The sequence below is a fragment of the Hypanus sabinus genome, chromosome 21 (assembly GCF_030144855.1).
Source record: "Hypanus sabinus isolate sHypSab1 chromosome 21, sHypSab1.hap1, whole genome shotgun sequence".
Taxonomy (NCBI): Eukaryota; Metazoa; Chordata; class Chondrichthyes; order Myliobatiformes; family Dasyatidae; genus Hypanus; species Hypanus sabinus.
Genome location: NC_082726.1, coordinates 16,057,687 through 16,083,554, shown reverse-complemented (window position 1 = coordinate 16,083,554; position 25,868 = coordinate 16,057,687). Strand labels below are relative to the sequence as shown.

Below are 25,868 nucleotides of genomic sequence, written 5' to 3'. Positions count from 1 at the left end.
CCTTTCTGGCTCTCAGCTTCACCCCACCCCCTCCGGTTTTCTCCTATCATTTCCCATTTTCCCCTCCTCCTCCTACTTTCAAATCTCTTACTTTCTTTCCTTTCAGTTAGTCCTGACGAAGGATCTCGGCCCGAAACATCAACAGCGCTTCTCCCTATAGATGCTGCCTGGCCTGCTTTGTTCCACCAGCATTTTGTGTGTGTTGTTCTATTTTGTTGCATTTTCTGCAAGTTTCATCTTTAAACCTGCATTTGTTTGGTGTATGTGAGCCCTTGCCACAATGGTAACACAATTTGTTCGGCTAGGCCGGTTTCTGTTTAGATGTTGCCGTTTTGTTCATCCTCACTTTCATTCCTGACTGCATCTCTGTGGGACTGCTAGCAAGGAGAGGTCGATGATAGGGCAAGATTGCAGTCAATGGGATGAAATGCAATATAAAAGGGGGTCAAAATCGAAAAGGGTGATGAATTCAGAACTGAAGGTGTTACATTGGAAGGCACACAGTATATGGAATATGGTAAAGAAATAAGGAATACTTGTAGCACAGTTACAGACTGGGATGCATGACGTTGTGGGCATAATTGAATCATGGCTGAAAGCTTAACATCCAAAGATACACATTGTATCTAAAGGACAGGTAGGTAGATAGAGGGATAGGGGTCGCTCTATTGGTAAAAAATGAAATCAAATCATTAGAAAGAGGTGATACAGTATTGAAAGGTGTAGAATCATTGTGGGTAGAGCTAAGAAAATGCAAGGGTAAAAAGCTTCAATGGGAGTTACATACAGACCTCCAAACAACAGCAAAGATGTGGTCTACAAATTACAATGGGAGGCAGAAAATGCATGTCAAAAGGGTAATGTTACAATAGTCATGGGGGATTTCAATATGCAGGTAGATTGGGAAAATCAGTTGCTGGATCCCAAGAGGGGGAATTTGTAGAATGGCTACACGATGGTTTTTTAGAGCAGCTTGTGATTGAGCCCACTACGGTCAGCTATTGTGGATTGAGTGCTGTGAAATGAACTGGAATTGATTTGAGAGCTTAAGGTAAAGAAACCTTTCAGGGTGAGTGATCATAATATGATAGAATTTACCCTACAATTTAGGAGAAGCTAAAGTCAGATGTATCAGTACTACAGTGGAGTAAAGGGAATTACAGAGACACGAGAGAGGAATTGTACACAATTGAATGTCTAGCTAGCAAGGGATAACAGCAGAATAGCAATGGCACGAGTTTCTAGGAGTAATTTGGAAGGCATAGGATGGATATATCCCAAAGAAAATTAAGTATTCTAAACACAGGATGACGCAACCATGGTTAACAAGAGAAATCAAACCTAATGTAAAAGCCAAAGAGAGGTCATATAATAGAACAAAAAATTGTGGGAAGTTAGAGGATTGGCAAGCTTTGAAAATCAGAAGGCAACTAAAAAAGTCATAAAGGACGAAAAGAGTTCAAGAGTGTCCCAGGCAGAAGTGAGTGAAGTTGTCTTTAATAAGCAGAAGGTGCTTGGGAAACTGAAAGATCTGAAGCTAGATAAGTCACCAGGACCAGATGGTCTACACCCCAGGTTTCCAAAAGAGGTGTCTGAAGAGATGTGGAGGCATTAATAATGATACTTCAAGAATTTGGGCATGGTTCCAGAGGACTGGAAATGTCACTCCACTCTTCAAGAATGACGAGAGACAGAAGAAATAGAATGATAGTCTGACCTCAGTGGTTGGGAAGATTGTTAAGGATGTATTTCAGGGTACTTGGAGGCACATGAGAAAATAAGCTGAAGTCAATTATATAGATCCCCTGTAATTTCTGTTGTCGATTATGTCACCTATTTTACTGTGTAAACTTACTAACTGTGCTTGTCACATTCTCATCCAAATTATTGATAAAAACGACAGTCATCCATCATCACCCTTTTACTTCCTTCTAATAAGGCAAAAGTGTATCGATTAGGTGGCTCTCTCTGAATTCTAGATTCTTTTCAGAGTAGCCTACCATGTGGAATTTGAGCAAAGGCAGTGAAGTCTATCTAGATCATGCCAACTATTTTGCCCTTATCAACCTTCATTGTCATATTATCACAAAATTCAAGCAAGTCTGTAAGACATGATCTCACATGCACAAAGCCTTGCTGACTACCTCTAATCAACCTGGCTTTCCAATAAATGTATACCTTTTCCCTCACAAATCTCTATAGTAATTTACCTGCCATAGATGTTAGGCTAACTAGTCAATACAGCTCTGGGGAAACTCAGAAATGGCAAAGCACTGGGACTGGATGGTGTGAACTACAAGGTCCTGAAGGACTGTGCTGAGCAGCTGCGTGGAGTTTTCCAGCACATTTTCAATCTGAGTCTCAGCCTGGAAAGGGTCCTGACTGTGGAAAACATATTGTGTGGTGCTAGTACCTAAGAAGGGCCAACCAAAAATCTTAAATGACTACTGTCCAGTGGCCCTGACCTCACACATCATGAAGACCCTAGAGAGGCAGGTCCTGGCTTACTTCCAACCCTGGTCAGATCAGCCTCCATTTTCTACAGTTTGCATACCAGGAGCACATTAGAGTCAATGATGATGTCATCTACCTGCTGAACAAAGCCTACTCCTATTTGGATAAAGCAGGAAAGATTTGATTTCTCAAGGGCTTTCAGTATCATACAGTCCTCATTGCTGGGGAAAAAGCTCTGTTCAGTGCAGGTTAGCACTTCCATTGTATCCAGGATAATGGACTACGTGAATGGTAGACCTGTTGGTGTGCCTTCAGAGCTACGTGTTGCACATGGCTATAAGCAGCACTGGAACTCCACAGGGACTGTACTGACTCCCTTCCTGATTACCCTGTATACCTCAAACTTTAGATACAACTCTGAGTCACGTCATTTGCAGAAATTCACTGATGACTCAGCAATAATTGGGTGTATAATGGGAGGATGAATTCAGGGCTCTGGTGGAGGACTTTGTCAAATGAATCATTGGCAGCTCAACATCAGTAAGACAAAGGAGATGTGATGGACTTTAGGACGACTAAGCCTGCAGTGCTCCCTATTACTATTACTATTGATGGTGAGGATGTGGATGTGGTGAGATCCTATAAGTATCTGGGGGTGCACCTGGATGACAGATTTGAATGGAGCACTAACATAGATGCTGTGTACAAAAAGGGCCAGAGTTGCCTCTACTTCCTGAAGGGACTGAGGTCCTTTGGAGTATGCAGGCCTCTCCTTCACATGTTCTACCAGTCTGTTGTCACTAGTACAATCTTCTATGTGGTGGTGAGCTGGGGCAATGGCATCAACAGTAGTGATACCAACAGGCTCAACCGAGATGTCAAGTGTACTTTTTTCCTGACCTGCTGACTTCCTCCAGCATTTTGTGTGTGTTGTTCAGATTTCCAGCATCTGCAGATCTTCTCTCGTTTGATGACAAGCCATGATCTTATTGAATAGCAGAGCAGTCTTGCTGGGCCACATGACCTAGTCCTATATGAGTACCATAAGGAACCATTTCTACTGATAAGAAGGGGCAAAGGTGGGTTACTAGTGTTTTAAAACCAGTCTCTTCAAACTGATGGAGTTTGTTAGCAGTGGTTGGCAGCTCATCTAGGGGAAGGAAAACCCTTGATCTCAAACCTCTGTTGCTTTGCAACTATACACACTCATGGGGAAAGCTTTGGGAGTAAACTTTGAGGAAAAATCCAGAGCTGGAGTCCTGAAGGCAGTCATACATTGAGTTTATTTATTGAGTGATACAGCACGGAGTAAGCCCTTCTGGCCTTCTAAGCCACACTGCCCCAGCAATGCCCAACAACCCCAATTTTACCCTAATCTAATCACAGGACAATTTACAATGACAAATTAACCTACCCCATATGTCTTTGGACTGTGGAGGAAACCAGAGCACCCTGGGGAAACCGCACATTCCATGGAGAGGACATACAGAGACTCCTTACAGAGGATTCTGGAATTGAACTCTGAACTCTGATGCCCCGAGGTACAATAACATTGCACTAAACTCTATGCTACTGTGCTGCCCCAAGTTCAACACTGCTAGCAACTCCTGCGATGCCGCTTGTGCTAAACTGTACTGGTCTATGCTGTTCCTTTAGATTCATCAGCGTGTGGAGAGGGAGTGCCTGCTGCACAGGCAATAGCTTGATCTCCATATCATACTGCCTTGGCCTGCATATTGACAGCTAAGACTCAACATCCATGGTCGGTGCCAACTAACAGAGTGTCCCTCTTACATCAAATGCTTTTATTTTAAATATTATGTAAATTTACCACTTAAAGCTTATTTCATGTGATCACAATCTTGCAAGATTAGTTCATTACAAAAATATTTTCTTCCATGAGAAAAAAAAATCCTTTGCACTGCTAATGAATAAGCTGCAAAATGATTAGGATTTGGCAAAGTCCAGCTCATTAAATGTTGGCCACACTCTGGCATCCAAGAAACACAGTTGCTGTCACTTCACCTAAAGCAAATACTTTTTAAGTTTAGTGAACCATGCTATAAGGAACATGCTGTCAGTTCTCTCCCACAGATTCTTCTAGAAACTCAAATGGAAAAAAAAGTTTAATTCCATTAAAGTTACTGCCTGTTAAACTTCAACAGCTCTGCATGTGAAAAATGCGCCTCTTACCTTGACAAGCTCCAGTGCGGATATTAGGAATAAAGCCACGACGACATGGCTGTGGCTGGGCAGGGCACATTTCACAGGGATGTCCCCAGGCTCGTCCAACTGTTGCACAGCAAAGGGTTTTTGTGCATATAATGCCACTGAGTTGCCCTTGGCACATTTGGTTGTTTACTGATGTGAAGCATGGTCCAGTCCTGTAATCTAAAACAAGTATTTGCTATTAGAAAACACCACAACTAATAATCTACTTTAAAAAAACATTGTAAGTTCTCTTTATCTGAAGTATTTATCTGAAAGTCTAAATATAGGAAATCATTCTTTACTTAGTATGCAATTATTAAATTTAGCAAAGGCACCAATAGTAGTTAACAATAATTTGTTAACAATATGCATTTGTTAACATCCGTTTGATATTTATGTTAGTATCAGCACACCAACATATATTGTTAAAGGTTTAGTGACTTTTGACCTAGGCAAAAAACGGCAAACAAAATATTTCATAGTTCTACATATTTCCAGGTTTTATGTTAATATCAATATCATTTGAATAGACTATGAATTAATACAGAAGAGAGCAGAGGAAGTATTTCAGAGGCAGCCATACATATACAGAAAATAGTGGCAAAGATGGTGTTTATAATGGAAAGAATATAGGATCTGCTGCTCAGATCAGGGTCTAAAAGAGTGCTGGGACTACAGACAGACTACTCAGCTTGAGTCGGTGAATAATCTGGGAAATGCAGTTGAGGGAAAAGTAATGGAGTCTGCTAAATGTGATGGTGTCAGTTCAATAGTACTGAGTTATATTGAACTTGAATTCTCTCCAGGACAATCACATCCTTTCTACAGTATGATGAACAGAAGTGCATAAAATATTCAAAGTGCGACCTAACAGTGGTTTGAAAAGTTGCACTATAATATCCCAGCTCTTCTATTTTATGCTCTGACTTGTGAAAGGAAACAAACTGGATGCCTTCTTTAATATCCTAATGACCTGTATTGCCACTTTTGGGAAATTGACTTGGACTCCTAGGTCTTTCCATTCATTAATGCTCCTAAGTGCCCTATCATTCACTGTATATGTCCTACACATATTTCATCACCTCATATCTATTGGGATGTACGACAATAAACTCAAGTAAACTCAACTACAGATCAAATTTCATCTTTCAATCTTCTGTTCAACTTTCCAGGAAACCTATATTCTTAGACAACCTTTCTTTTTACAGCACATCACCAATTACTTCAGAAATCAGTTGGTAGTGAAAAAGCTGCAACTGAAGAGAAAAACTGATAGTAACGATACAACAATCAGAACCATAATGTCCATAAGACCATAAGACTTAGGAGCAGAATTAGGTCATCTGGCCCATTGAGTCTGCTCCGCCATTCAATCATAGCTGATCCTTTTATTCCATCTACTCCTCAACCCTAGTTCCTGGCTATCTCCCAATAACCTTTGATGCCAGGTCTAATCAAGAGCCTATCAATCTCTGTCTTAAATACACTCAACGACCTGGTCTTCACAGCTGAATATGGTAACAAATTCCACAAATTCACCACCTTTTAGCTAAAAAAATGTCTCCACATTTCTGTTTTAAAAGGGTGCCCCTCTATCCTGAGGCTGTGCCCTCTTGTCCTAGATGCTCCGATCATGGGAAATACATACCCTTTCCACATCTACTCTTAGGCCTTTTAACATTTGAAAGGTTTCAATTAGATCCCCCTCATCCTACTGAATTCCAGTGAGTACAGATCCAGAGCCATCAAACATTCCTCATACGATAACGCTTTAATTCCTGGAATCATTCTTGCAAACCTCCTCTGGACCCTCTCCAATGCCAGCACATTTTTTCAAAGATGAGGGGCTCAAAACTGTTCACAATACTCAATGTGAAGCCTCACCAGTGCCTTATAAAGCTTCAGCAATACATCCTGGCTCTTGTATTCTAGAACTCTTGAAATGAATGCTAACATGGCACTTGACTTCCTCACCACTGATTCAACCTGCAAGTTAACCTTCAGAGTGTTCTGTACAAGGACTCCCAAGACCCTCTGCATCTCAGATTCCTGGATTTTCTCTCCATTTAGAAAATAGTTTGCACATTTATTTCTACTACCGAAGTGCATGACCATGCATTTTCCAATATTGTATTTCATTTCCCACTTTTTTGCCCATTGTCCTAATCTGTCTTAGTCCTTCTGCATCCTATCTGTTCCCTGCCCCTCCACCAATCTTTGTACCATCTGCAAACTTTGCAACAAAACCATCTATTCCATCATTTATATACAGCATAAAAAGAAGTGGCCCCAACACAGACCTCAGCTGAACACCACTGGTCACTGGCAACCAAACAAAAGAGAATCCTTTTATTCCCACTCACTATCTGCTACCATTCAACCAAAGCTCTAATCATGTTGGTAACTTTCCTATAATACCATGGGCTCTTAACTTGGTAAGCAGCCTCATGTGCGGCACCTTGTCAAAGCCCTCTGAAAGTAATATAGATTTCAATAGGAACATTTAATGTATACAATATACATCCTGAAATAAATTTTCTTTGCAAACACCCACGAAAAACAGTACCCCAAAGAATGAATGCTAGAACCCCCCCAAAGCCCTCCCCCAGCTCCTCACTCCCACACACAAGCAGCAGCAAGGCAATGACACACCCCACCAGCAAAAAAGCCCTCACTGAGCACTCAAGCATGCAGCAAACATCAGTAAATACACTGACTTGCAGTACCCCAAAGACTGCTTGTTTACCTGGTAATTCGACATACCACAGGCTCTCTCTCTCTCTCTCTCTCTCTCCAATAAGGGAAAAAGATTTGTCCCCATTTCACAGCGAGAGGAGAGACATAACAAACAACTAGCTGATTTACGATGCTAAAAGTCTGTTGCGTCGCTTTTTCCGAGCTCTGTGCCCAGAGAGTCAGTGCCCATAACAGAACAAATCAACACTTCTATTAAGAAATTACATCATCCAAGTGTTATAGTGCATATATGCAACCTTTAGATTTGAAAAGGTATCTAAACACATTAACCTCATTGAGAGAACAAACCTTTCCTCTCCTTGCAATAACGCGCAAAATGAACAACTTATATGTATCATGCCCCAGGATTTTCATTCTCTGATCTGAGGAAGCAGCTTCCAGCCATTAATCTCCCTCAGAATCCAGTTCCACTCAATGAGATCAGCTCTGATTTCTCTAAACATTAGTGAATTGAAGCCAATTTTACATTAATATTTCTTCAAAGTATAACTAATTTGTAGCATGAATCAATTTAATGAACCTACACAGCACTGCAACCATAGAGATCAAAAATGCATTTAAAAACTTGAGGTTTTAAAACTTAATATGCAACTTAGCTTGCATATTTGGAACAAGAAAGACTTCCTGATTCTTATCTATTAGGACATCACACAGGATTGAGGGTGACTTGCGCCTACTCCAATTTTGTGGTGGGGGGGGGAAGAGAGTAAGAACCAGAGTAAGACAGTGGGTTAGAGTTGGGCAACTTGGAGGGTGGGGACAGCAAGAAAAAATTGTGTATAAGGTAACTTGGAGGGGGTGGTGAGGGAAGAGTAGGGACTGTGCCAAAGGAAAGGCTCAGGGAAGAGTGGAGTTGTATAGGGAATGGCAGGGGAAAATTGGTGGTGAGAGAGAGGTAAAGTGGTTATGTGGGAAAGTGACAGTTGGAGAAGATAGATAATGGAAGGGGAAGTGATTTCTTTCAATCCCTCCAAGCTCCTCTCCTTCCCTGAACATATCCTTTCTATTCCATTCTTTCTTTCTCTAATCTTTCCTCCCTCTAACCTTTTTTCTATCCTCTTCCTATACTGATTGATTGCGTTGTTTCAAGTCAGAGCCAACTCAGTTACTCACACCCAATGGACACCGTAGCTTGCTTTCACTCCTATACTCTTAAGCAGCCAAGGTCTAACAACAGAGGACCGGGAATGGCCTTAATAATGACAGCAAGGAGTCACTGCAGGGGTCACTGCAGGATGTTGAGACAGTGAGCAGAAACCAAGGCAATAATCTGGACATTATGTGGATTGGAAAGCTATTTCAAAAATCCTGTGAAACCTCTCTCTTGTTGGCTCAAATGCTTAGTGTGCTAAAATACTCGGTGTTATTTAAATCACAATATATACAATTCATGTAATAAAGTGACAGTCCTGATAATAAGCCAAAATCACTTCATATCTAACGTCATCTTGCTTTCACTATTCCAATGGAATACTCTGAATTTCCAACCTAAACATGTACTAAGAAAACAGTTTATCATGTTGTTTGGCACTAGGAATATGCTAAGTTAGATGAAATTCAGAATCAAACTATGTATATGTACATTAAGAAGCAGCAGGACTATATTCAACGACAATATGTAACCTTATAAATTCATGCCCCTCTTCAACTGTTACATGGAAGGGATGTTTCCATTTGCTGGAGAGTCTAGGTTCTGAGAGTACAGTCTCAGAATAAAGAAACATCCCTTTAGAATTTCTTCAATCATAGGATCATGAGTCTGAGCAATTCATTACTACAGGAGGCTGTGTAGTCCAAATCATTAGATGTATTTAAGGCTGGCTTAGATCTATAGATTTTTAATTCTAGGAGAGTTAAGGGCTATGGGGAGAAGGCGAAAGAGTAGGGTTTAGAAAAAAATCTGGGCAGACTTGGAGGGCTGAATAACCCAATTCTGCACCAATATTTTATGTTCACATCATTTCCGGCCACGGTATCTGTCCTGGTTAAATGCAGAAACATGGAAGAGATTGTAGGTCTTTGCCAATAAAACAGCGTGAGGTGTTTTATGTTTAAGAAAAAACCATAACAACTCCAAAACTGAATTCAAAGTGTGATAACAGAAACTCACATAGTTATGCTATCACATCAAACCAGCTTCTTAAAGTGAATCATAACCCAATGTTGGTAGTTGTGAATTATGTACATTTCCACCAATTACATTACCCTACACAGGAACCCCCCCTCCCCACAGAATTCACTAAAACCATCATTGTGAGCCTGTCTGATGCTCAGATGAGCTGCCTGGCTCGGGTCCTATGTTCCATGGATAGAAGAATAGCAGGTGCCTTTAGCTCATCCAATGGTTTGTTGACAATCTCACGGTCATGTCGTGATGGCAGGGGTATGGCAGCTTAATCCTCCAAATCTTGGTAGGCCGGTTTAAGGCAATCTGCCAAAATATATTTGCATACCCTTGTTATCTGTGATAAAAGTCTTTTCTCTCCGTTCCAAAATGCTGAACCGGCCATCGTAAGTGAGCCTGAGGGGATGTTGGTGTGCATCATGGCAGATGAAAACAAACGAGGCAGAACGTAGGTAAACAGAAACCCAAGTGTGTTGTATATCATGATGGGAGGTAGGAATAGGTGAAAAGGAATTGAATTTACTGAGGGTAGAATACTGTTGAGAGGCTGACCAGGCATTTGTGGTGTCAGGAATAAAATCAGTAGTAATGGCTATAAGTGCATTGTGGAATGGGTACACCAGTAGGGTTGCGTTGGAAAGAGCTTGTTTGGTATCATCAAATGCCTTGGTCATGTTTGCTGACCAGTCAAGTACTTGATTAGGGGTACTACCTTTAAGTGCAATCGATAGAAGGGGTTTAAATTCAGTTGCTTGCAGAATGAAGCAGTTATAGAAATTCACCATACCTAAAACGCCTGTACTTTTTTTTTACTAGTGCAGGGTTCCCAAAACATTGAGTGTGTGTGTATCTTTAGGCTCCTGTACCTCCCCTTTGATGGTAGCAATGAGAACAGGGCATGTCCTAAGTAATAGAGGTCCTTAATGATGGATGCTGCCTTTCTGAGGCATCGCCTTCTGAAAATATCTGTGATGCTGAGGAGGCTAGTGCTCATGATAGAGCTGACTGAATTTGCAACTTACTGCAGGTTTTCCAATACTATATAGTGCCCCCTCCATACCAGATGCAACCAATTAGAATGCTCTAAAATAAAAATTGCTAATGTGAGGTAGGTATTCAAGAACATTCCCAACAACAATAATGGCAAACTCCGCATTAGTGCAAAAGTCCCAAGCGAAAACATCAGCAAGTACATTATCAGAACAGCTGGGGGAAGATCAATTGCAGCCTCCTTCAGTCTTCGAAATGTTCATGTTATAGCAGAAGCCAGAAACAGAATAGCATGATGCTTACAGCAAAGGGTATAGGCTCTGATAGTATTCCAATCATACTGATGAAGATGTGCTTCACAACCAGTAGCATTTCTAACTGGGCTATCATCTGCAATCATAACACTAACAATGACCTGATAATATGGAAAATTGCTCAGGGATAACCTGCCAACAAAATGCAAGAATAATCCAATCCAGAAAATTACTTATTTTACTGGTCTACTTAATCAGCACATTGTGATAGGATGTCTCACTTGACAAAACTATCAAGTATTAATATTCAATTTTTTTATGAAAAGTAACAAATGAAGAAATATGCAGAATTTTCTTTATTCAAAGATGGTCAAGAGCCAGGACCTGGTACAAGAGTGAGGAGTTAAAGATTGGTGAGTTGCAGGACTTTCCGTGCAATTTCAACAAGCAGGAGCCTAATAGAGGCAATTTGCAAAATTGTTAGGTTAAAATCAATTGGATAATTAGTTAATTGGCAACAGCCAATAAAAATGATATGGTCAGCAGAAAGGTCATTGATTGATGGCATTTTCTTAAATGTTGGTGCATACTTTCCCAAATCAATATATGTTGATGGCAGTGTAGTGTGAAAAAGCAGCAGGAACATACATTACATAAGTTAGGAAAATGCAGACAACTATTAATGAAGTAGAGGAATGGGGATGTTGGTGGAATTTTAAATTGGGTTGTGAAGACTCAAATTATTTGTTTTTGTAAAAGGAACATTACACCCACAACTGATTTCAAGTTACATGGTAAATCTTTTAAACAAGAGTCAGTGGTAAAGTTTCTGGTACGTGGATGGACACAAGGTGAATACAATGCTGGAGAAGTGTGAAAAAAGCCCTTAGTGTGCTCAGGTGCTTAGTGGGCTGTGACTGGGGTGTGAGCAGGAGGTCACTTAATCAGATTGGTCTTTGATTATAGACATGTTGCTTGTGTGTCTTAAAGCCCCTAGATAAAGTTCACAGTGAAGCATTGAGATTATGTTGTGGTGCTATTCAATCATTCATATTCCAGCATTGCTGGTAGAGATGGATGACAAACCTTAGATCTACGGAGGTTACAGTTAGCAATGGTTTACTGGGTTAACATAATAGGATATAAGTTGGTTATCCAATACCGGTAACACTGGTAGAGTGTTGGGAGCTCTGCATTTGTAAGGTTTTCAGCTTCGGGTGGATGGGAAATAAATGGGCACAAAATCCTGGATTGTTTAATGTGGAGTATGGTCCCAGTGTACCCCTTTCTGTTGCTCTGCCATTGCTTTTCCTTTGCATAGATGATTTAAGCCTTCAAGAAAAGGTCAAGATGAAGACTGATTGTATATTAGTGCCAGAGGTAGTTCAGTAATACATACAAGGCAGAAATTATAGCTTCTTTCATAACTATACAGATGGCTCAAAAGATCCAGTGACATTTCATTCAGGTGTTTCTGTTTATGTTCCAAAGTTTCAGGTGACTATTAAGAAAAGATTATCAGACAAAGCATCAGTATTGACCTCTAAGATGGTTGCTATCAATTTAGCCTTGGAATGGGTCAAAGAAGTACACACTGATTGTGTACTTCATGCTCTGATTTGTTCTCGATTTTGACATTTATTAAAACAGGTACTTCAACTTGTAAGCCAGACATTCTTCTTGAGATTGGACATCTGTTGAGGCTGCAGAGTCCAGGCTTGTGTATCCATTTCTTATGAGTCCTTGTCCATGTTGGGGTTAAAGAAAATGAAGTGCAGATATTCTGGCCAAACAGTCACTTAAAATCAAGAATTTAAATATAGTGGTGCCTTTGCATAGAGGGGAGGTGAAAGCCATAATTAAAAAGTCTATTCAATTATTGTGGCAACAAAGTTGGAATAGGGAAAGGACAGGTGGCATTTATGTAAAATTCAGAGGATGGTGGGAGCTCTATTGGGAGATGGGTATAAAAGGAAGGTGGAAGTTATACTTACACATTTATGTATTAGACATACTAGACTGTATAATTACTTGTTCAAAATTAATATACAGGGTACGGGCATACAGTGGCATGCAAAAGTTTGGGCACCCTGCACAAAATTTCTGTTACTGTGAATAGCTAAGCGAGTAAAAGATGACCTGATTCCAAAAGGCATAAAGTAAAGGATGACACATTTCTTTAACATTTTAAGCAAGATTGCTTTTTTTATTTCCATCTTTTACAGTTTCAAAATGACAAAAAAGGAAAAGGGCCCAAAGCAAAAGTTTGGGTGCCCTGCATGATCAGTACTTAGTAACACCTCCTTTGGCAAGTATCACAGCTCGTAAACGCTTTCTGTAGCCAGCAAAGAGTCTTTCAATTCTTGTTTGGGGGATTTTCACTCATTTTTCCTTGCAACAGGCTTCTAGTTCTGTGAGATTCTTGGGCTGTCTTGCATGCACTGTTCTTTTGAGGTCTATCCACAGATTTTTGAAGATGCTGGTGCGTGGCCAAGTGGTTGTAGAAACCATCCTCTTTTTATCTTCAGCTTTTTCATAGACGGTGTGATGTTTGCTTCCAAAATTTGCTGCTATTTAATTGAATTCATTCTTTCCTCTACCAGTGAAATGTTCCCAGTGCCGCTGGCTGCAACACAAGCCCAAAGCACAATCGATCCACCCCCGTGCTTAACAGTTGGAGAGATGTTCTTTTCATGAAATTCTGCACCCATTTTTTCCTCCCAAAGTACCTTTGCTCATTGCAGCCAAAAAGTTCTATTTTAACTTCATCAGTCTACAGGATTTGTTTCCAAAATGCATCAAGCTTGTTTAGATGTTTCTTTGCAAACTTCTGATGCTGAACTTTGTGGTGAGGACGCAGTAAAGGTTTTCTTCTGATGACTGTTCCATGAAGGTCATATTTGTGCAGGTGTCGCTGCTCAGTAGAAAAGTGCACCACCACTCCAGAGTCTGCTAAATCTTCTTGAAGGTCTTTTGCAGTCAAACAGGGGTTTTGATTTGCCTTTCTAGCAATCCTACAAGCAGTTCTCTCAGAAAGTTTTCTTGGTTTTCCAGACCTCAACTTGACCTCCACCATTCCTGTTAACTACTATTTCTTAATTACATTACGAACTGAGGAAATGGACGGCTACCTGAAACTGCTTTGCTATCTTCTTACAGCCTTCTCCTGCTTTGTAGGCATCATTCACTTTAACTTTCAGAGTGCTAGGCAGCTGCTTAGATGAGCCCATGGCTGCTGATTGTTGGGACAAGGTTTGGGGAGTCAGGATATTTATAAAGCTTTGAAATTTGCATCACCTGGCCTTTCCTAACAATGACTGTGAACAAGCTGTAGCCCTAACAAGCTAATTAAGGTCTGAGACCTTGGTAAAAGTTATCTGAGAGCTCAAATCTCTTGGGATGCCCAAACTTTTGCATGGTGCTCCTTTCCTTTTTTTCACTCTGAAATTGTACAAAACAAAAATAATACACCAATCTTGCTTAAAACGTTGAAAAGAATGTTTCATCTTTAACTTTATGACTTTTGGAGATCAAGTCATCTTCTACTCACTTAACTATTCACAGTAACAGAAATATTGACCGGGGTGTTCAAACTTTTGCATGTCATTGTATGAGGGGAGTACTCTTGTCTGAAAACAGTGCAGCATATATTGTTCAAACAACACGCACAATATGCTGGAGGATTCTCAGCCCAAGACATCGACTAATCGTTCTCATAGATGTTGCCAGTACTTTGTCTATGTTTCTTAGATTTCCAGCATCTACAGATTTTCTCTTGTTTGTGATATATTAGAATGTAGTCCCTAAGAGGTGCAAAGGAAACATCTAATTGTTAAATTGAGATCTTTGGGACTGACAGAGTTTAACATGGTAAGTGTGCTAGGATATAACTCCAATTGAAATGTATACAGGTATATGACTTTCTCCGAAGCATTAGATTTTTTGATACTATTTTTGGGGGGGAAATTTAGTGGGTGTGGGTAGGAGACCTTCAGTGTCCGTGATAATACACCTGAGAGAAATGCATCCAGCATACTGACTGTGTTAGGGAAGTGGAGCTGAACATATTAGTCGGAAATCTGAGAGGCTGATAGACAGGAGTTACTAGAAAATAGCTGCACCCAAGTTATATGTGGAGGGTATCTGGTTAACTATGAAGAAAAATAAATGGGATAGGCAGTTAGTGCAGAGAACCATTTAGATAATCATGAGGCATGGGGTCCATGGAACCCTGGCAGCATAGATTTGGAAACTTCTTGTCTTCAGCAGGCAGAGGGAAGAACTAGATAAAACATTTTCTGCCTAGAGCTTGGTGACTAGAGGTGTTCTTCAGGGATTTGTTCTGAGACCTGTGCTCTTTGTGATTTTTATAAATCACTTGGATTAGGAAGTGGAAGACTGGCTGAGTAAGTTTGAAATGAAATTGAAATATCTTTATTGTCATTGCATAGTACAATTTGTCATGCACCAATACAGCGAATATGAGTTTGCAACTCTCGTACTCAATACTACAAAACAATAAACAAAATCAAGTAACCAGCCAGTATAAGCAATGTCCAGCAGTACAAAAGCACAACGCAGATGCAGGACAGCCATAAAACCAGTATTAAAAGTAAAACATTTATGGATGATGCTTGATCGATTGGTTCAGACTGGAAGTGTGGGCATAGAAAGTCTTGTAATGTCTGCCAGATGGAAGAAGTTCAAACAGATGATTGCATGGGTGTATATTGTCCTCACAGATGCTTGTAGCTTTCCTTAAGCAGCATGAGCTGTAGGTGTCCTCCAGGACTGGGAGCTATGTCCCGATGATCTTCTGTACGCTAAAGACGACCCACTGAAGTGCGTTTCTATCAGCTGCTGTACAACTGAGATACCACACAGAGATGCAGTATGTTAAGATGCTAAGATTGGTGATGTGGAAGGTGTAGAAGGCTATCATACAGTAGGTTACTACAGGTCCTAGGCAAGATGCAAAGATGGGCTAAGAAGTGGCAGATGGAGGTCAATGTGGAAAAGTATAAAATTATATACTTTGGAAGGTTGAACTTGAAGAAAGAATACAATGTTAATGGCAGAGTTGTTAGCAGTAGAGGAACAGAGGAATCTTGGGATCCAAGTCCATAGATCCCTCAAGTTGCCACACAGGTTGCTATAATGGTTAAGAAAGAGTACAGTGTGTTTACTTTCATTGGTTGGGTCTGACTTCAAGATGACACTGCTGCAGCTGCATAACACTCTGGTTGACTACACTTGGTATATTCTGTTCTTTTCTGGCAATCTCATTATAGAAAAGGCTGTGGAAGCTTTCGTGAGGGTGCAGAGGAGATTAACCAGGAGATTGCCTACATTAGAGAATATGTCATATGAGGAAATGTTGAGAGCAAGTGTTTTTTTTTCCTTTGGAATAAAACAGGATAAGAGGTGACTTGATAGAGATATGTAAGATGATAAGCGGCAGAGAGAGTAGACAACCAGTGCTTTTTCCCAGGGTGGCAATGGCTAATGTCAGAGGACTTTATTTTTAGATAAGTGGAGGAAAGTTCAGGGAAGATGTAATAAGTAGTTTTTTTTAAAAACTGTGTTATGTGCAACGGAATGCATTACTACGGCTGGTGGTAGGGGGCTGATACATTATGGACATTTAAGAGACTCTTAGATAGGTACATAGATAAATGAAAAGTGGAAGATTATGTGCTATGTAGGAGGGAAGGGTTGAATAGGTTAAAAGGTTGGCACAACATTGTAGGCTGAAGGGCCTATACTATGATGTACTAGCTTATGTCCTATGTGGAAATCTCAACAAGAAGCAGATAAGCCTCAAAGGGATAGATAGGTCTAAAGGAAAAATATAGAGGAGGGAGAAAAGTATTTGAAATATTTGAAATAAAATGAAGAATATTGAAAAGAGGTTCTTGGGTAGCACAAACTGTGCTCTTGGATTTGTTGATCTGAATAAATAGTATTTACAGCTCAGAAACAAGCTAATGAGATTTATTACAGCACTAAATTTCTCCTCTTCCTTCAAGCATCACTGATGTGTCATTAGTTTACATACTGTTCAGTATTTTGAATAACATCAACTAATTAAAATGGTTTGAATCTTCTACCCCATTGTCCCCTTTTCAAGCATTTTCAATTTATTATTGTTTTGTAACAATAACTTATACGTATTCCCACTCAAAGACTTTGAGATTTAGTCCTGTAGGGAATGAAATGCTAAGTAACTTTTAAATTTGTGCGTTTACTAAAATCACTATTTTACTATGGTTCCATGTTCTGTGCACAGTTAAATCAAGTCAAGTCCTAATCTAAATTTTGACATAATGATGTTAATAATCATGCTATTCCCAAAATCTCTGACAAAAGTAGACATACTTAGTTTTAGATCATAGATTCATGATTTTATACCTGGTATTATAAAACCAGTTCCCACTTATAAACTTCTCAGTCTGTTCAGATGTTATGCTCATCAAATTACTTATCCCTAGTCAATCTTTGTAATGTTTGTGATATGTAGTTTTTTTCATAATAGCTAATTTCTATTTCCAACAAATATATTAAGGGTTGATCCATCATTCTGCATTTTTCATAAAACATCACAAAGAAATTGTTGTGCATTTACTGTAGAATAAATCTGATTACTAAATGTGTTTATTTTAAAACAGACAATGCTCCACCTTATAGACATATTGGATCCAAATGAATACACGATCTCTATTTCCAAAATCTCTGACAAAATTGGACATATTCAGTTTTAGATCATAGAATCATGATTCTATAACTCTAGTCTTATGTATGTTAACTGAACCATGAATGTGGTAATAGGGTTTTCAACAATGAATATTTATATTTCATCAGCAAGTTATACTAATCATTTAATGTAATCAAGCAGTTTAATTCATTATTTTGGATCTTGTACATATTTAGTTTTAATATTGCAAAGCCAGTTGCAAATTTATATGGCTATATGTTTAAATTTATTATAAGAGCAACTGTACTTAAGTTCTGTATACATAAGGAAAACGAATGGTTATTTAATCAGGATAAACTATCAAAGTGACTTTGTTATTTTCATTTTACATAGCTAAAATCCAGAAGAACAAAATGGTAACCATGCCTCATCTTCCTGTACTACACAACTACAAGTAGCTGCAAATAATTAATTTAACATAACTTTCCCTTATGGAATTATAAGACCAGTTCCAACTTACAAAGTTCTCAAGTCTGTTCAGATGTTATGCTCATAAAATTACTTATCCCAAGTCAATCTAATTTCTATTTGTGATGTGTTTTTTTCATAATCATTCATTTCTATTTCCAACAAATATATTAAGGGTTGATCCATGATTCTACGCTTTACAGAACATCACAAGTTATTCCGCATATACTGTAGAACAAATCTGATTACTAAGCAGCTTGTGTTCATTTTAAAACCGTCTTAATGCTCCACCTTACAGACATGCTGGCTCCAGCTGAATACAAGATCTCTACATCCAAAATTTCTGACAAAGGTGCCACGTTGAAACAAACTTGAATCATCCACAAAAGGAAAAAATAGGAATCTCTGATATTAGGGATAACAGATATGCGTTCAAATTTAGTCTGAATAAAGCCTTGGAGTTTAGCTGGAATTCAAATGCAAATTTCCTCTGACCACACAGTTGTGCAAACAAACAAACACAACATTAAAAACCAAACACTGACTCAAGCACCAACATTGTCCAGATATATCATAGAAATAAATACAGTAAATCAAAGCAGTCATTGATGTGGATTCTGATTAGGTAATATTTATAGTGTACAATATAAAATTAAATGCAGTGTCAAGGTCTGCAAGGTCACTACTGTAATCTAATGGCATGTTTTTCAAAAGAGACCATATGATAAAGTGAGCACTTAAGCCTTCCTTTAACTACCTTACCTTAATTTTTATGTTCCCCAAAATCTTTGGAAGGACAGGTCTAAATTTTGAAGTAGCCCTTTTTTACTTGTTGGGAATGCACTTGGTTCAAATGCTCATTATGTTACCTCAGTCTCAGAGGCCTGGGTGGAATGAGAAGGTGAGTCACCCAGAGTCAAACATCTATGACATAGAAAAAAGTCATTCAGCCCAACAAACCCTAAAAAGCTAATGGAACAAATTGGCTTTCTCCTGCTTCACAGGTCTTGGTAGGTTACAATTCCAACAATTTACCCAGTTAAATTTAAAATATGATGAGGTTTTCTTCCTCAGCCACCCATTCAAGCGATATGCTCTGGTCCCCCCAATTTTTCAACACCCCTGCAATCCTATCTTTACCTGGGAGATTCTACCTAACCACCCTATTCAAGCCTCCGAAGTTTAAGCACCTTACTTTGTTCCAGAAAAAAGTAACCCAGTTTAGTGAGTCCCTTCAAATGCCCAATTTGCACTGAAGCTCAGCAAAAGAAGCTGAGTACCGTAGTTTGATTTGTTAAAAGCTATCTGCCTACTTTGCTACCTTCAGTGGTCTATGGACATGTACTCTTAAGATCCTTCTACAGTTCTACTCTTAATATCCTACTGTTTATTGTGTAAAAGGATAATTGCAGTTGCTGAGGAGGCTAGTTAGCATTTATTACAAATTGAGCTGTACAATTATAGTGATTGACAGCAGTAAGCACAATGTAGGACAGCTGGCATGACATTATCACTGAATGTTATAATGAGGCTGTTAATCTCTGTTGCATATGGTCATGGCTAAGGTTTTGTAGGGTTGTAAAGTTACTGCCACATATCAGCCTAGCTCTTCTGTTACCTAAATCTTGCTATAAGGAGCATCACTTACTGCATTATCTGAAGAGCTAACACTGTCTCAAGATTTGGGGGAGTAGATTTAGGATGGAGATGAGAACAAGCTGCTTTTCCCACAAAGTGGTGAATCTGTGGAATTCTCTGTCCAATGAAACAGTAGCGGCTACCTCAGTAAATATATTTAAATATTTAAACATATTTAAGACAAAGTCAGATAGAGTTTTACATAGTAGGGGAATTAAAGGTTATGGGGGAAAGGCAGGCAGGTGGCCAGATCAGCCATCATCTTATTGAATGGAGGAGCAGGCTCAATGGGGCAGGTGGTCTACTCCGGCTCCTATTTCTTATGTTCTTGTGTTCGCTGGAATTTCATACTTTACAACAAGTAGCAAACATCTCCACATCAAGCCTTATGCTGAAGGAATGCCATCAATGAAATAGCAAAAAGATGTCTGAGCCAAGTTGAGGACAAGTTTAGTCACCAACAACTATAACAAAGTTACATTAAGGAAAGTATCATATCAAAAAGAACCATTTTTTTCCAATGGACTTCAGTTATAAATGAGCATCCTGATGTCACATTAGCTCAAACACTGCCTCAATATGAAGAGCAGTCACTTACTCATTTTTTTAAACTCTTTTTAATCTACGTTTGGCCCAAAGGTACAATATGATCTAGAGGCAAGTGGTCCTGGTGGAAAATAAACTGTCATTATTGCTATAACTGTCATTAAATTATCATTTGATGTTCTTCATTAGCTTTTCTCCAGTATCTTCTATAACACTGCTAAGGAATTAGAACAGTTTGATGGGTCAATATCTAACCACATTAAATTTCTCTTGCTCGTTGTAAACAATTACTCCCTTTGGGCAATTTTTCATGTTGAGTATGTCCTAACATTGCAACTTTACTGGAGCATCTCAACTAGAGGTATAGCTAGCTCTGGAACACAAGACTTCAACACTGCAACCAGAAAGCTGAGACCCATAATCTTTGCACTGTTGTACCAGCATTCTGAATGGGAACAGTCAAAACCTCTACAGCCCAATAACAAATTCAAAATGGCATAAAATTCCACTGGAAATCACCAAGAAAATTATCCACGGCATGATAAGAAAAATACATGCTTACCACTAGACAATTCATTGTAATCAAAACCCTCAGTAACTAGCAAATCCCTAGTGTACCTTGATTGGATCAAACTTTATCAACACAAGTAACTGAAATGTCTGAAATAATTCTAAACTTCATTTTAATTTTCAATCACAAATCTTTCATTGCTTCATAATTATACCAACAATTACTTTTCTGCTGCAATTACTGTCATTAAATAACAAACTTTGCTCATAATATAGATATATATTATACTATAATTCTTCAACCATGATTTCCTGCAATTTGAGAAACAGCTGTGCTGTTAGTACATATTCCATCTGGACAAACCAAGAGGTCACACCGCTTGCTTCTGCAACATCTGGAAAAAATTACATTTTGTGACGTCTCAAACTAAACTAATACTGCATACAAACAATAGTAGTCACAAATGTAAACTTTTACAATTCCCCTTTAATAGCGATATTAATATATTATTTACAAAACTGCATTGAACTCTCCACATTTTATGACTGAATTTATCAGCAAAATAACTTTATTATGGGCAGGTGGAATTCCTACAGATCGGGGTAAGTGATGAAGTTATGGAGTCAATCACATTTGAGAATTTGTGAATCTGCATTTACTTGCTATCTCGAAGAATTGTCAGGTATCTATTCTCACAATCTGGCTCACTGTACTGACAAATTAGATACACATGTAAATGTGAGAGAGGAAAACAGAAGGCTAAAGTGCAAGAGTTATACAAAGATGCAGCAGTATAAACACTTGTATAGAGCAGCTGTGTCAAGTAATCATTTCTGTGTTGTGGAGCAAAAGCATTTCTAGCCACACTGTTAATCTATCAAATAGACCTTAAATTAACGTTGCATTCTTTTCTACCTGCCAGACCAAGGTTCAATCACTCTATTTTTAAGAGCAAGGGGGGGATCCTTAATTGTCTTGGTCCATATTTAAATCTCAATGGGGAATGATACTTACCTTTACTTCACTTTATGTAGGAGCTTACTAAGTACAAATTCACTAATGATCTTTAACTTAACGATTAGTGCAACATTTTACAGCGCCCACTGTAAAATAATGGTTCAATTCCCACAGCTGTCTGTAAAGAATTTGTACACTCTCCCTAAGACCGTGTGGGTTTAATCTGTGTATTCCAGTTTCCTCCCACATTCCAAAGACATATGAGTTAGGGTTAGTAAGTTGTGGGCATGCTATGTTGGCACCAGAAGCATGGAGACAGATGCATGCTGCCCCAACATGTCTTGAACAGTGTTGGTCATTGACGCAAACAATGCATTTCACTTTGTTTCAATATACATGTGACAAATAAAACCCGTATCTTTCATCTCTGAAGAATCTCTTCCCTTCCCACTATTTATAGACCTAAACAGTCTAAATAGTCTTTTCAAGTAAGACATCCTCTTGTACTGCTTCCAATCTGGTGTATTGTATTTGATACTCAGAAAATGGCCTCCTCTGTGCTAGAGGAAACAAACTCAGATTCAGGGACTCCAGTAGGTGGCATGACCTTTCAGATCTGATGCTACTTTAAATTAGTTTTTTTTTAAATTTAATTTTAAGGCACAATTAGGGTTTAGGGCAATGGATAACAGAGTGACTATCTACCATTGCCAGATACTGTTACAATACAGAGATCCCCCAAAAACAAACCTTCATGAAAGTCTGCTGCTTAGATTGCATGACCTCGGCTTGCTGAAGGAATCGAGCCTGCAGTCTTCGGAGTCTGTGCCAGGAAAAAAATAAGCCCTAGCCGTCCGGCTCTCCATCCATTCTGCTCTCCAACGTCTGCTTGCTGAGGGAATCGGGCCTGCAGTCCTCAGAGTCGCCTTATGCTGGTGGCCGAAGATAGATGGGGGCGTCGTAAGCAGTGTGTAAGGAAGCGGAAGCGAGGTGAGCGGGCAGGAGTCCATGTTAGGAAAAAAGCAAGCCCTAGCCAGCCGGCTCTCCCGTTCATTCTGCTCTTTTAATGGACATTAAATTGGACTACATCTGTGCCAACGAAATACTCGGTGGGAGTACAGAAATGGACGGAATCCCGGACGTCACCATTCAGCTCTTTATTTATGTAACAGATTTTCCCCAAGCCATCAGACTACCAACCTACTGCCCTCTGCTGTGCCTATTGTCTTGTTTATTTTTCACTGTAATGCCTGCACTGTTCTGTGTACTTTATGCAGTCCTGGGTAGGTCTGTAGTCTAGTGTAGTTTTTGTGTTGGTTTACGCAGTTCAGTGTAGTTTTTGTATTGCTTCATGTAGCACCATGGTCCTGAAAAACATTGTCTCATTTTTACTGTGTACTGCACCAGCAGTTATGGTCAAAATGACAATAAAAAGTGACTTGACTTGACTTTTGCGGAGCACCTCTACTCAAGTCAGCAGGAGTGACCTGAACATACAGTTGTCTACCATTTTAAGTTACTACCCCACTCCCATTTACCTTTCTGTCTATAGACTCCTGCACTTATACACAATGAGACCCAAAATAAGCCTGGGGAACAACACCTAATTTTCATCTGAATACTCTGCAGCCTCTAAAACTTAAAATTCTCCATACGACTTGCCCTGTCTTTTCATCTGTAATCAGGATGGCCAGTTGTACATGCCATCCCTATTTTTTCTTTCATTTGTATATTTTAGCCTAATGGTCAGATCCATGCAAGGCATTGCAGGACATTAGCCAGACTTCACAACATTAGCAACACATTAAACAAACAGGATCATCAAACATCATGGCTGTCATGGACTTCATAAAAACAGAGATTATTTAAGAAAATGAAAGTTGATGTGGTAGGAATTGCCAAACCAAAGCAAATTGAGTGAGGCATAAATGGATCATGGCTGGTAAGGAGTAACGCACCACAGGGATTGGTGTTAAATGGTGTTAAATAAAGCCTGAACATTTTTTCAAATTTTATTAATTTGAAGAAGCCACTAAAGATAAAGTTACTAAATTTGTTGTTGACAAATAGATAGGCAGGAAATTGTGGGGAGAACATAAAGGGATTTGATGAAATACAGTTAGATTAAGAGAACAAAGATCTGAAAATATAATTCTCTTCCTCAAAGTACAATGGGAATACAGAAATGGATATTGCTAAGCTAGACGATACATTCTTGATAAGCAAGGAATGAAGAACTACTGTGGGTATATAAGAATGTGGAGTTGAATTTGCAATCGATTCAGGAATGAAATTATTAAATCGCAAAGCAGGTTCAAGTGGCCAGATGCAGATCCACATATATGTCTATAAGTATGAAGCAAATCTGATCCAGAAAAAATACTTTATGAATCTTCCCATACAAAAATACCAAAAATTGCCACCTCAAACAAGAAGGCACCTAAAATCCAAATCTTTACAGCCAATGGCAATACCATGACCAAGTCTATCTACATGAACATCCAACAGCTCACCACTTATCAGAAAACCCAAATGGAGCAGGCACATAGATAGTGTGAGTATAACAGTGACTCACCTCCTAACATCACAAAACCTTTTCTCTATCTATAAAGCACGTCAGATATTCAATTGAAAGATACCTGGGGAAATGCAGTTTCAACAGTTTTCAAGTAGCATGACATTATCCAGAACACAGTAGCCCATTTGCTTAAGATGGTGCTTTTGAGACATAGTGACGCCTTACTGGCAGCAAACAAATCTACTATTCTATTAATCACACTTTTACTAGGCAGAGTTAAAATGACACCAAGTGGCTGCCTCTTCGAGTTCATCTGCAGAAACTGCTTAAATTCCTCTCTTTAATATCTCTTTTTTCCTTTTCAAGATGGTTGGGGTTCCACTGAGGTCCTAATTGGCAAGTGGCACTTAAACTGCATTTTTTTAAAACAACTTATGAGTCCTATTCATGGAGCTTGCCAGCCTACCATTTTCTGACATTCTCCTGGAAGATGGCATCTTTTGGGTGCAGCCTTGTAGAGGATCAATTCCAGGCCCATGTTGTCGACTAAGGTGTCATGGGAGATGGAATATCAGGATTTCGCTGTGGCGGATACATGGACAGAGGTCTCTATAGTTGAGTGGTTACTCTCTTTCTCTTAAAATGGTGGGAGAATTTGCTGCTGCTGATTCAAGTCTAAGAATCTCAGAATAAAAAGCGACATGGCAGGCAGTAATATTGTAACAGTGACTGTCAACCTCCCTTTTCGCTGTGAAAATGGGTGCTATCTCTGGAGAGGGAGAGAGGGAGAGAGGGAGAGAGGGAGAGAGGGAGAGAGGGAGAGAGGGAGAGAGGGAGAGAGGGAGAGAGGGAGAGAGGGAGAGAGGGAGAGAGAACATGCCTGTGGCATGTCGAACTGTAAACAATCATTAATTCTTGTTGACTGCAGATCATGGTCTTTCTTTGGGATGCTTTGCTGTTGCTTGGTGGGTGGTGAGCACTTATGCTTTTTTGCTGAAACAGGTGGGCGCAGGAGGGAGGGTAATGCTTGCTGCTGCTTGCATGGGGAGGAGGCTTCAGGTCCTAATGTTTTTCTACCTATCATTCTTTTGAGGTTCTTCTGTTTTTCATGGATGTCTGTGAAGACAAGTATTTCAGATTGTATATTGTATATATTCTCTGATAATAAATGGAATTATTTGAACCATTTGACAATGATCATTGCAATCAATAGACTGTAATTTCTCTCTCAGAGTTGTGCTTTTGAATTGCTTGTATGACCTAGCATTTTTGTGATGCGTACTGGAGCCTTGATGGTGCAGTAAAGTTGCTGCATGGCAGGCATGCACCGTACTGAAGCAGGAGGGTCTAGGCCCAAAAGTGAGGAATGAGTCAATGTATGGCCAATTTAAGTGCAGGCCAGATTGATAAGATCAAGTTTGGGTTGAATCCATGCAGTGGGGCCCAGGCCCAAGAGCTTTGGAAATGTTCCTTTCCCAAAAGTAAAACATTTGCTCAAGGTGGCCACTCAGCATGGCCTTATGAAAAATTTCAGGTTGGCAATGAGCGCTCACTTTATTAACAATTTCCAACATAATTAGAAAGTACAAAATAAATTGCACAGCAATGAAAATATTTTCTACAGAAAGGTCAATATGACAACTTCTATTAATACATGTTCAAAATAAAGTATCATAAATTATATCTTCTTTGGTTCTTTTATCAGCCTATGTGCTATCAGTTTTTGCCTGGTGGTGTCCGCTTCT

General features: G+C 39.3%; 1 protein-coding gene across 1 annotated transcript in view; it reads right to left on the bottom strand.

Moving 5' to 3' along the window:
- The window catches only part of LOC132378818 (fibrillin-1-like), a 377,797-nt gene that overhangs the window by 288,558 nt on the left and 63,371 nt on the right, over window positions 1–25,868 (bottom strand). Inside the window, exon 6 of the mRNA XM_059946042.1 lies at window positions 4,648–4,845. Coding sequence (XP_059802025.1) covers window positions 4,648–4,845 — 198 coding nt within the window. The remainder of the gene's footprint in view (window positions 1–4,647; window positions 4,846–25,868) is intronic.